Source organism: Mchenga conophoros, linkage group LG7, assembly GCF_057382185.1.
Source record: "Mchenga conophoros isolate Kocher_MC1m ecotype Shallow Benthic linkage group LG7, M_conophoros_male_GT1.1, whole genome shotgun sequence".
NCBI classification, from domain to species: domain Eukaryota; kingdom Metazoa; phylum Chordata; class Actinopteri; order Cichliformes; family Cichlidae; genus Mchenga; species Mchenga conophoros.
Window position 1 is genome coordinate 28,642,045 of NC_140532.1, and position 13,064 is coordinate 28,655,108.

At 44.3% G+C, this 13,064-nt stretch overlaps 1 protein-coding gene across 1 annotated transcript; it reads right to left on the reverse strand.

Moving 5' to 3' along the window:
* Positions 1-156: 156 nt before the first annotated feature.
* dusp11 (dual specificity phosphatase 11 (RNA/RNP complex 1-interacting)) lies at positions 157-10,823 on the reverse strand. Its single transcript, XM_085283312.1, has 10 exons — positions 10,763-10,823; positions 9,086-9,416; positions 8,419-8,494; positions 8,197-8,328; positions 7,798-7,921; positions 7,284-7,344; positions 7,159-7,205; positions 3,251-3,326; positions 1,826-1,957; positions 157-633 (listed from the first exon to the last, which is right to left on the reverse strand). The coding sequence occupies exons 2-10, from the start codon at positions 9,121-9,123 to the stop codon at positions 282-284; spliced, it is 1,038 nt and encodes a 345-aa protein (XP_085139438.1). The 5' UTR covers positions 9,124-9,416; positions 10,763-10,823; the 3' UTR covers positions 157-281.
* Positions 10,824-13,064: the final 2,241 nt, after the last annotated feature.

Sequence of the window (13,064 nt, forward strand, 5' to 3'; positions counted from 1 at the left end):
ATTCACTCATGAAAACATGAAACTTTAAATCACTCTCCACTCTTCACCTTGAACTCTGACCTTCAGACATGTGGCACACACACACGCACATCAAATGTCAGTCTTGGAAGCTAGAGCGAGGTTATCAAAGTAATAATGACGACATTTGAACTGCGCTGTGATTGGCTGAAGTGGACTTCAGCAGCGTTAATTTTAATTCCTGTTTAAATATTCTCATTCAAACACTAACATCCTTAAAAGGCCACATCACCTCAGTCCATTCTTCTTCTATCAAATAAAATCTAGTGGTCGTATCCGCTTGCTCTGCCTCCCCGTATGTGTCTGCTGTCGCTGTGTCTCATTTGTGGCCCCGCCCACTCTTCCTCAGGCACTCCATAGCCTTCAGCAGTCCAGCGTGGTGAGTAGCGAGGGAGGATCGGAGGAGGAGGAGTTCTCCACGTGTCCAGCGTTGTGGCGCCTGGCCTCCACTGAGGGTTCCCCACACGGCTATCCTCCAAGTGTGGCGGTCTCCTCCAATGATTATCCGCCTGAGGACGTGTCCATCGATACGGGTTGAGCGATGGTGGAGGAGGGGGGAGAAAGTCACCCTGAGGAGGGCGGTGATGAAGGTGGACGTTCCCTTGTCGTGGAGGTCTTTTTTCATTTGAAAAAAAAAGAAAATATTTTTATTCATATTTTTAAATATATGGAAAATTGATAATTTTTTTGTTTTATTTAAGAATATACACACACACACACACACACACATACACACAAGATTATATTTCAATCATTTAACCCTTTAAGACCTACCATAGAACCAAGTCCGCCAGAGCTAATATTATATTTTTACATGTTGTAGTGCCATTTTTGGGAACATTTCAAGTTGATGTACATCAATACAACCATTATAGCCCAAATTTCAATAATATGTATGCATTAAGTGCATAGTAATTACATAAATTGCAGAAAAGTGCAATAAACTACAAAAAAATTAAAATCGTTTTTGTTTTTTTAACATATATTTCTAGTTAGAGAAATTTAAGAGGCTTATCCCTCAAAACTGTAAATACAAAAAAGTTGCACAAAATAGTTTCCCACCACAGGAAATTTATTTTGAGTGTCTTCATAGTTTTATTTTTGAAATACACCAATTTTTATATACTGCAGGAAAAACGAAAATAAATATTATAGTGTAAATTTGCAAAAAAAACAAAACACCATATGCATCAAAATAAACTATTTCCAGCAGTGTAATATGAGTCCTAAGCATCCCAGAAACGATACAGAAAGTCATAAAGTCAAACACAACTTTTAAAAACACCAGTATAGGCTCATGAGGCCCTGATGGTAAAAAAACTACATTTCCGCAAAATGACGTCACGTCCGGTTTCGGGCAGGTCATGGCGGACATGCGATAGTTCGAGCTGATGGACGTAGGTAGTGTTATGAACAGCTGATCGGATCGGCAAAGCGTGTTTCTGGAATATTATGTTTTTGTTGCTGCAAGTGCTTTTTATGCAGTCTTTGCAAAGCTATACGTGGAAGGAAACTGTGAACTAGGACAAGCTGATGGCATAAGATGTAAGTACAACTCCTCCGGTTTCATATGCAAAAAACATTTACTGCGCTAGCTCACGTGGTTGCAGTGCTACAAGGATTTAAAAATAGTTACGCAAAACGGAGGATGCCCGCTTCGACCGGCTTTAAAGGGTTAAAAAACTTTATTCACTTCTGTAATGAGTGAATTTGAAAGCAGCAGGATGTAATGATGATTCTCTGACGTTTATTAAACTTGGTTCCTTCCTTCTATGACTGATGAACATATTCAGGTGTGTCGTCCTACCTGTGGTGCCGGGACTTTTGAGCGTGTTCGCGCCTCTTCTGATCGCAGTCATCGCTTGGCAAGCTGGAAAGCGGGCGATGAACAGCTTGACCTCTCATTGGCTCCTGCTCCACCTCCTCCATCCCTTCGTTACTGTGACAATGGACCAGAAAGAGTCAGGAACCAATCAGAGCGCAGCAGTTAGTCGGCATGACGACTCAGAGCAAGACGAAAATGACAACTGTAAATACAATTTCTAAAGGCGAGCTTAGACTGTGGTTAAAAATATATCAGATATGTATTTCTAATATTTTATTTGTACTGTAATAAATAACCAAATAAAATTGAAGAACATTCGTTTTTCCTCAAAAGAAACTTTCACAAACATTTTGAGTATGGAAATGTGTTGATTGTTCTTTGATGAATAATTTGAGATATTTACATTTTTAAATGTTTTTGTCGTGTTTTAGTATTTTTTCTCTTCATTTTTAATATTTTTATTATTTCATAGCATCCATCCATCCATTCACTTCCGCTTATCCTTTTCAGGGTCGCGGGGGGCGCTGGAGCCTATCCCAGCTGTCATAGGGACAGAGGCGGGGTACACCCTGGACAGGTCGCCACTCTGTCACAGGGCCAACACACAGGGACAGACAACCATTCACGCTCACACTCACTCCCACATTCACTCCTATGGGCAATTTAGATTTTTCAAATAACCTATCCCCACTAACTGCATGTCTTTGGACTGTGGGAAGAAGCCGGAGTACCCGGAGGGAACCCATGCAAACGCATAGCAGTTAAACACAAATATTTTAAAATATTCTATGAAAACTTCTGCACCATTTAAATATTTTGAATTCATTCTGATTATGAAAACACATGAAGGGAATTTCTGTTGATATTTTACAACATTTTAAACTTCCTTTAACCCTTATATTCATAATTTATACTGTAAAACAGTCCAAGTCCAACTTTTTTTGCGCCCTGTACCAGTTTATGTCCGACAATATTTTCACGGATTGGCCTTTAAGGTGTCGCAGACAAATACAACAAAATGAAACTAGTACTGGTATTAAAAAAAAAAAAGATTTATTCGTAACAGACGGGAAAAGACCCAGAGAAACCGAGTTAACGATAAAAACAACTTAAAAAATAACGATAAAGACCCCCAAAAATCCCAAAAAAACATACATTTCACACCCGAGCCTCAACTCTCGCGGCCTGGTACCAAACGCCTCATGGACCAGCCCCGGGGCTGGGGACTGCTGCTGTAAAATATTTGAGACTGTTTAATATTCTTTTTTTTTTGGCTGTTATTTGATTTTTTTGTTTGCTACAAAAAAATTAAAGTTGAAATATTTTTGTCTTTAGGATATTTCTAAAGAGTCTATCTGTTGATTTTGAATAATTCGTGTGGGTGCAGTGAGTGGGGGGGAGCCTCACCTCCTCCTGCGCCCGTGCTGCAGGTCATGCAGGTAGTTCTGCCTCTCGATGGCGTGACCGCGGGACAAGTTAAACACTGCAGAGAGAGACGATGCTTACACATGCTTCACACGTGAAATATGAACAGTGTTGGGAAGGTTACTCTTCAAATGTATTTCACTACAGATTACAGGATACATGGCCCAAAATGTATTTTGTAACGTATTCAGTTACGTTACTCAATGAGAGTAACGTATTCTGAATACTTTAGATTACTTAATATATTATTATGCTTTTTACAACTACATGAATGTACTATTGCTGTGTGATTTATTACTATTACTGAAGGTTAGTCGCCATACCAATACCGACTAGATTTTTAAATCTTAATACAAAATGAGTAACAGTAGGTGGACATTAGTAAGGCTGCACTTTTTGCAGCGATCTCGTAAAACTATTCCACGCGTATATAAAACAGGTCCGTGGCTCCGAACCGTAGTAAAGGGACCTCTGGCTAATACGTCGGGTTCGTGTCGGGCTCGTAGCCGAAAAATAGCTTTACCGTATTTCCCGGACTACAAAGCACACCTGAATATTAGCCGCACAAGCTAAAATCAGGGGAAAATCCTGTTTTGTACATACATTAGCCGCACCTGACTAAAAGCCGCAGGTGTTTCAATGTTGACTTATCATATGTAAGAGAATATGCACAAAGGGAATTGTCAGGAAAGAGATGGCTGTTTGGAGACACACCCCTTTTATTAATATTTTGAAAAACAAGTTATGGGTACATATTTGCATAACTTTTTAGGTATATGTACAAGTAGCGGTAATTACAAGTACGAAACATGTACTGTGCTTCATAAATGAGTAACAAATGTAGTACATAACAATAACCTACAGCACACCAGAAAAATAGACTCAGGTGCAGTGACATGGCTTTAACAAGAAGAAAAGTCAGTCATTCACCATCTTCCTGCGCACTAAAACCACCAAAGTCCTCTTCTCCAGTGTCGGATACAAACAGGCTCAGGATGGCTACGTCATCCACTCTCAGCTTCTTTCCTTCGTTGTCACTTTCAAAACCAAAGAAATCCTCGTTGTCAGTGTCGGAGTCGAACACCCTCTGAAGGGCCGTGGCGGTGTCCTCCTCTCCATCATGCAGCAGTCCAGCCCTTCGAAATCCGTTGGTGATCGTGGATGTTTTCACACTTTTCCACGCTGTCAGAATCCACCGGTGGAGTTGAGCATAACTTGCTTTTCGCAAGTTTATCGCCGCTCGTCATCCACGACTCCCGCTGAACGCGTAGCGTTAATTTGAAGTTTGTTTTTCGCGTTACTTGTATGGCACTATGTTGCCTGGCGGATGGACACGTGACCAACATACCACTCTTGAACCCCGATCCTCCCGCCAGGCAACGTAGTGGCGTACAACAGCGGAACAAACAAAACAAATCGTCTTACGATATGACAAAAATCATGGACAATCCATAGAAAAGCTGCACCTGACTAAAAGCCGCAGGGTTCAAAGCTTGTGCAAAAAGTAGCGGCTTATAGCCCGACAATAACGGTACTTTGTTGTCTGGGTCAACTTTGCTAGCGAGAGACAGAGAGAGGCGTTGAAAGGCTGCTCCAACGGAACTTATTGTTTCGGAGGAAAACACGAGCACAGCGTACAGTCGAGTCGAGTCCACGGCCTCTCTGTGTGAGGATCTAAACGTATTCTACGCTAGATTCGACACAGCGAACACCATGAGACCGGACAGTGTGCGCACCGCGGATGACGTCAGTGCGCACACTGTGTCTGAGGAGGATGTGCGGAAGTGCTTCAGGAAGGTGAACGCACGCAAAGCTACTGGTCCGGACGGGATTCCCGGCCGCGTCCTCAAGTCATGCGCGGCTCAGCTGGCTGGAGTGTTCACACACATCTTCAACCTTTCCCTCTCTCTGTCTGTAGTCCCAGCCTGCTTCAAAATGGCCACCGTCGTCCCTGTACCCAAATCCTCCACCATCTCCTCATTGAACGACTGGCGACCTGTAGCCCTGACCCCCATCGTAAGCAAATGCTTCGAGAAGCTGGTCAGGGACTTCATCTGCTCTGCACTACCCGACTCACTGGACCCTCTACAGTTTGCATACCGCCACAACAGGTCCACTGATGATGCCATAGCCCTGACACTACACACTGCCCTGTCACACCTGGAGAAGAGAGACACGTATGTGAGAATGCTGTTTGTAGATTACAGCTCAACATTCAATACCATCGTTCCCTCGAAGCTGGACAGGAAACTGCAGGATCTAGGACTGAGCAGCTCCCTCTGCAGCTGGATCCTTAGCTTCCTGTCTGACAGACGCCAAGTGGTCAGACTGGGCAGCATCACCTCATCCCCCATCACACTGCACACTGGTGCTCCACAGGGGTGTGTACTGAGCCCTCTCCTGTACTCACTCTACACCTACGACTGCACAGCCACTAACAACTCCAACATCATTGTGAAGTTTGCGGACGACACTACAGTGGTGGGTCTTATCACCAACGGTGATGAGACGGCTTACAGGGAGGAGGTCAGCACCCTGACCCACTGGTGTCAAGACAACCATCTCACCCTCAACATCGCAAAGACAAAGGAGTTGATAGTGGACTTCCGGAGGTGCAGAGAAGTACACACCCCCATCACCATCAACGGCGCTGCTGTGGAGAGAGTGAGCAGCTTCCGCTTCCTTGGTGTACATCTGGCTGAGGATCTTACGTGGTCAGTACACACAAACAAAACAGTGAAGAAGGCGCAGCAGCGCCTCTTCTTTCTCAGGAGACTGAAAAGATTCGGCATGAGCCCCCGCATCCTCAGGACCTTCTATCACTGTGCCATTGAGAGCATCCTCACTGGATGCATCACCACCTGGTATGGCAACAGCACCGCCTACAACTGCAAAGCTCTCCAGAGAGTAGTGCGGTGCTCTGAACGGATAATTGGAGGTGAGCTTCCCTCCCTCCAAGACATCTACAGGAAGCGGTGCCTGAGGAAAGCGGGGAGGATCATCAAGGACTCCAGTCACCCCAGCCATAAACTGTTCAGACTACTTCCATCAGGAAGGAGGTTCTGCAGCATCCGGTCCCGAACCAGCAGACTGAGAGACAGCTTCTTCCATCAGGCCATCAGACTGCTGAACACGTCATAGACACCTCAGCTTCACTACTGGAACTTCAACATTATGCACTCCACACTGTATATAAATGCCACTTGTTTTGCACATATTCAACTCTGTATATTTTTATATATTTTATTATTATTATTATTATTATTTTTTTTTTTTTTACTATTTAATTTGTAAAAATGGGTATACACACACACACACACACACACACACACACACACACACACACACGTAGGAAAATATTTAGTATACACATCCAGAAATGCATACACTATTATATATTGTACATATATTTATTAGTTTCAGGTTGGCCATTCTTGTATTTTGCTCGTTTGTGTTGTTGTGTTTGCACATCTCTGTTGCTTGTGGGGCTCGCACACAAGAATTTCACTCGCATGTGCTGTGCCAGTGTGCCTGCACATGTGATGTGACAATAAAAGTGATTTGATTTGATTTGAGTCTTAACAGCTTACTTACAACTGGGCTCGTCAGGCACTCTTCTTGGCTGCGGTGGTTATTATTCTATTTACATGCTTCCAGCTCTCGTTTCTGGTGGGTCATTTGTTGAATAATAATTTTAAAAAATATTTCTTCACGTCATTATGCGGCTGCAAGTAGTGGTGACATGGGCCGTGAGATTGAGAAACAGGCATTTGAGCCTCTTAATGTACTCATGTACTCATATGTTGTATTTTAAATACGTAACGCCGATACATGTATTCCATTACTCCCCAACACTGAATATGAAATATGGACACAAGAAGCCGACTCACGCTGCACCGCCTCCCTGGGGTCCATCCCATCCACGTCAATCAGATACCTGCAGGTGACACGTGGCAGTTAGATCCCGCCCACACCCTTGAGTCCAGCCAACCAGCAGGCTTAAGTTTGTACATACCTGCAGATCAGGTACCCGGTACGGTTCAGGCCGTGGGTGCAGTGCACGCCGATCAGCTTATCTGCAGGAGACACAAGCCACAGTTAGAGCTCAGATCGCACTTCTTCTACTGTGGTTTCCTATTAAAGGACACAATGCCAATCGCACACAATCTCATTCATGCAAAGCCTAAAAGTCATGTGACCACAGCCAGCATGACGGGTTTGATTGAAGTAGGAAACCAGCAGCTCCTCGTCATGTGACTGCTTGAAATCTGACCAATCAGCTGCCTGCGAGCCTGAAGTCCCAGCAGACTTCCTCCTCCTCCTCATCGGAAGAGGAGGAGAGCTCCTGTGAGACAGCAGCTGATTAAAATGCTCAGAGCTGATTTTCTTCCCAAAAGTCCCCAAATCTAAAATCTGAGCAGCCTCAAATCTGCAAAACATGGCAGTCATGCAGGAGCAGCAGGAGGTGAAGGAGGAGATCAGACTTAAACCTGTGTCAGCGAGGGAGGTTCACAGTAGCTTGCTCTCACCGTTCTCCTTATTCTCCCGCAGGAAGCTGCAGACGGCGCGTTTGAAGCTCAGGATGGTGTCATCACTGGGAACCTCGTGACCTCGCGTGAAGATCTTCACACACAGCAGGGACCTGGGAATGTCCTACACACACACACACACACACACACACACACACAGTTTACTTTATCATCATCAGAAAGCTGCAGTTCCTCTAATGTCCAGATAAGGCTCTGAAAGAGAATGAACGCCTGGAGAAAATCCATCTTTTATATACATTCTGTGGGATAAGCAGTGCGTCTGTCTGTGTGTTCGTGTGTGTCTGTGGTCAGGTGGAATAATAGCAGCATAATCAATAACACTGATCAGTAAACACAGACTTGATCGATTTGTCTATAAATGCAAGATCTTGTGCTCACCTCGAGCCTGTAGTAACGTGTGGTGAAAGTGAGGTCGATGATCAGCCCAAGCTCCTCCTCCTCGCTGCTGACAGCATCTAGCAGCTCCCAGGGGCCAAACACATCAGAGTGCGGCAGCTGGCGGTTCAGAGACTGCACAGAAGAAGAAGAAGATGATGATCATGATCATGAGTGACGCTGAGCGAGGCATTTGTGGGGAGGAAGCTCAGATGACACACTGACCTGCTTCAGAGGAACTTTGAAGGCGATGAATCGAGTCCCGCGGAGGCGTTTTCCAACCGGCGAGTAATCGAGCCACCTGCAGGACACGAACAGTCAGTCAGCATTGTCATGGAAACCTGAAGATGCCCGATTCTTACTTCTACTGCCGTTACTCTCACCTGAGAGAGAACTTTCACATTAACATCTCAGTTTAAAGATACGGTTATAGATGTTCAAAGACGTTCCCAAAATAACAGTGAACTTCCATGTAGCTTTCCTGTAGCTCTTTTAAATAACTCTTTATTTACTTATTTCACACACAGCTGAATTTTTTAAAATAATCTTTAGAAATAATCCACTCGTGTTTCCTTTGCAGGCGTGGCTGCTTGATGATCACAGATTACACATGAACGCTCAGTGTAAAACCCTTTAAACGTCACATCGGTGACGTCATTATGATCATGCGCTAGATGTTTATTTTTTATATTTACCTGCGGGTCATTATTTGTTTACGTGTGTGATGATGTAATCGCGGTTACTCGTAAGACCGTGCGCTGGTCATGAGGTCACACAGCAGCAGACTGGAGGCTCTCAGGTTCATGAAGCTGTTATTAATAACCGTCTTTGTAATAAACCCCGGACTCTTAGTTATACCTGTGCATGCGCGGAGCTGTAGGCTGACACGCACCTGTCAGGTATGCCGTTCTTCTTCGCGGATCTGGACATGTCTCCACTGCTAGACGTTAGAAATAAAAGAGTAAAAGCTTGAACCCAGCGGAAGTCCGTCTCTGACCACGTGTCTCTGCCACGGCGACTCGGAGCCGGACCACAGCTCCTCCGCCGCTGTGTCGCTCCGCTCGGGGGTAAAAAGGCGGATTAGGTTATGCTGTGCTCTGGACGGTGTGCGGTGTCACGGAAAGTTGGAGCAGTGTCGCAGCACCAATACTGCCGGCGCACACGGATGACGCAATGACAGCCGCTCTGGCGCCTACCTGCCGCCAGACGTCGCACCTGAGAGACTAATCACAGACAGAGGATACGAAAAATAAATGATCTCAGATCAATCCAGGTTATTCCGGATGAAAACAATAAGATTTACTCTTTTAAAAAAGAAATGTGGAACAGCTGTTTTCAGAGGAATATTTCTAGTGCTTGTCCTTTGTTAACAAAGACGGAAATATTGTAATCTCAGAATAAATTTTGACACACTTCATCAGACAACATTATTAAAAATTATAGCAAATTCATTATACTTTTTGGAACATTATATTATATTATATTTTTACATTAATAAACATCTCATCCAGGAAAAAAAAACAAAAACAAAAAAACAAAAGCAAATAGTAGAAACAGGAGTTCTGATGTGATCTTTGTGGTTTTGAAGTAAAGACAGTGTTGAAACAGTTTCAGGCATTTATAGAAAATAAGCAGCAGTTATGGTTTAGTTTCCCGGATTAGTCTTTCCTAAAATCTGGTGTCTTAAAATTTTGGCTGAGGCGTCATTTTGACTCCTAAAAGTTTCTGATGATCATGTGCATCTATCAAAGTGTCACTGTGGTACACACCAGGGGCTATTGTAGGATCAGAGCTTTGGGGGTGCTGAGCACCCAGACGGCTTGTGAAATGGGACGGTCTAGCCTCCGTTGCGCTGCCCAGGTTGCCTAGCAACCATAACACTAACAACTGGAAACGTTTCATACAGCTTTATTTGACAGAAATGAAGGAGAAAATCTTTTGTTCGTGTGTTTGTTTGTTTCTACATGAGCTTTGATTTGATAAGTATCAGAGGCTGAGACCACGGGACTGTGAAATCATGATTATTGGGCTTCACTTCTGTACTGAACAGTCATTTAAGTTTAGCTAGTAAATAACAATTAGCTGATGTTGTTCATGAGACTCAAAGTCATCTCACTTTGGTAATGTAAATATAATATGGCCAATATTAAAGTTATAATTTCAATCATTATTAGTTATTACAGCAGTGAATGAACTCTGTGTCAAATACTGAGCTTCAGTAAAGATTCAAGCTGCATTTGTTTATATTATTTATATTTTCTGTCACCTTAAATCTTCACTCAAAGACAGGTTTCTTTGACACTGTATATATATAACTGTGTTATATATATGAGAGACAAATATTGTTCTTTTAATATGTTGGCATTACTAAATTTGTCTCAGTGCTTACTTTAAATATCCATAAAATCATCACATTCTCTGTAAGATTAACGTCAACTATTGAACCAAATTAGTACAAACATCACTAATGTCACATAACTTTGCCGACATGTGGCTAACAGTAATGTTTTAATGTTCTTCGTTATTAAACATTCACACATAAATAAGTGACATAATATTCAGTACTTACTTTTAAAAGTTTACTCTTCGGCTGCCCCTCTTCCGCCGTTTTTTTTCCGGCAAAACTATCCACACCAGGGGCGATTTTAGCCCATTTTTGGGGTTGCTTCAGCATCTCCAAAAATGAATCAAAGCACCCCCAAAGATTTCTTACTTTTTTTGACAATATTTGCTGTTTGTGTGACACACTGCTAAAAATATAAAAAGCATACAGTACGTAATTGAGATGGAACATTTTAACAACAAAAGTATGTATAAACCCCCCCCCCCCCCCCCCCCTCCCAAAATGGTTTGTTCCAGCTCTCCCCTGTTCTGGCTCTAGCGCCGTTGCTGCCAGAGCGATGGTGGCTGAGACGCAGCGGAGCAGAGGTGTTTGTGCCTGGCTTAAAACAGGACATATTAGCTGCATTTAACCTTCTGTTACTCTTTATATAGTTGGTAGGAGTCAGACCATGTTTCTTTTTACTGAAAAACATTACACCAGGTAACCAGGGTGTAAAAAAACTTGTTTTCCAGCGATGTTTGCTACCCTACAATTTGTCCTACACTGCAGTAAAATCAGTGACTGTTCTGAAGGCAGGACTGTGATGCAGTTTTCTGCCTCGCCACTAGAGGGCGCGGCCGTTTTGTGAGTAATGTTTGACTGGGATGGAAAATGGTGTTCATGAAGGCAGTGTGAATCACAAGTTATGCTCGGGAGCAGTTTATGTGGGTTCAATGAGAGTGTGCGTCCATAAGACTGAACCACACACACACACATACCCACACCCACGCTAAATCTGCCATTAAAGAGCTGAACGATCATCCCCTGTCCTCGTTAATTTCTGGAGGGTCATAGTGGCACTTGTGCACACCCTGCGATCACCACCGTAGAACTGAACCTCATATCAGAAATCATCATAACAAAATTGGTCCTTCGAGCCGGATAGGTGATTACAGAGTGAAGATGGATTATGACCCCCAGAGAGCAGGTGCACGTCCACGGAGGGCTGTGCGACCACCAGGATGGATGACTCAGTATGAAGGCTACACACTGCCACCCACTGCTACATTGGAGCAACAGCAGACTAGAGAGGGATACGCCAAGATGACGCCCCTCACCCAGACTCCTGGTTCTATTGGAGCTGCAGGACAGACTCCAGTGTCATCCAGCATCCCTCAGGAGTTCATGAACATTGTGCAGCAACTGCAGGAGGACAACAGGCAACTTCAGATGATGGTAGGAGACATGAGGAGGCAGATGGATCGTAATGTCAGCACGTTGGAATCCACCCGCTTACGTTCTGCCCAGCAACCAGGGGGCTACATTTCAGCTGATAACACTTGGGTCTCCACACCTCTAACTACACAGCCTTTTCCCCTGAGACCAGAGCAGCACAATATATCCTACACACAGGATGCAGCTGAAGAATGGCCAGTACCACCACCTCCAGTTTTTCTCCCAAGAGATCATCCTGATCTACCAGAGGTACAGTCTGTTCCACCTCCACCGCTACCAGCCATTGCACAAGAGCTTAGCCAACGCTTACAAGAGCTACAGTTACAGCAACCCTCAGCCACTGAAGCTCCTGAGTTTCAGCCTCGTGCGCCACAGTCCACCCCCTTATCTCAATCTCTAGCTGGACCTAGTTTCGACGCGAACATGCTCCCCCCAGAACAAATGCTGGCTCCCACTACAGCCATAGGTGTAAAGGAGAAGACCTACAGAGGACCATCGCCCTCCATCCCAGAGTTCACGCAGGGTGATCCCAGGCAGTTTGCTAGATTAAGGCTTGCCCTAGACAATATTCTCCCCTTTGATGCAACGGAGAGGTTCAAATATCAGGTCTTATGTGACCACCTTAAATTTGAGGAAGCTCTTTTAATTGCTGACTCCTACAGTAACTCACCTCACCCCTACTCTGACACGATGGCCTCGCTCATTAAACATTACGGTCAGCCGCACCAGCTGTCACTGCAGAGGATAGCAGAGCTTATGGATGAGCCCAGCATCCGCCCAGGTGACACAACTGGATTCAGAAGGTTTGCACTGAGAGTCCGTGCTCTGGTCGGCATGTTAGAGCAACTTGGGGAAGATGGACACATAGAGCTGCAATGCGGGTCTCATGTTGCTAGACTGACACGAAAGCTACCCCAAGACCTACGTGCTGCTTTCCGCCGCTACCTTTACCCACAGAAAGATGGAATACCATCATTGAGAGACTTTGCAGAGTGGCTGGAGTATGAGCTGGTCATTCAAGAGGGCGGAGATCACACAGAGAAGGTAGAGGAGAGCTCGAGAGACAGGAGCAGCATGAAAAGAGATAAACGAG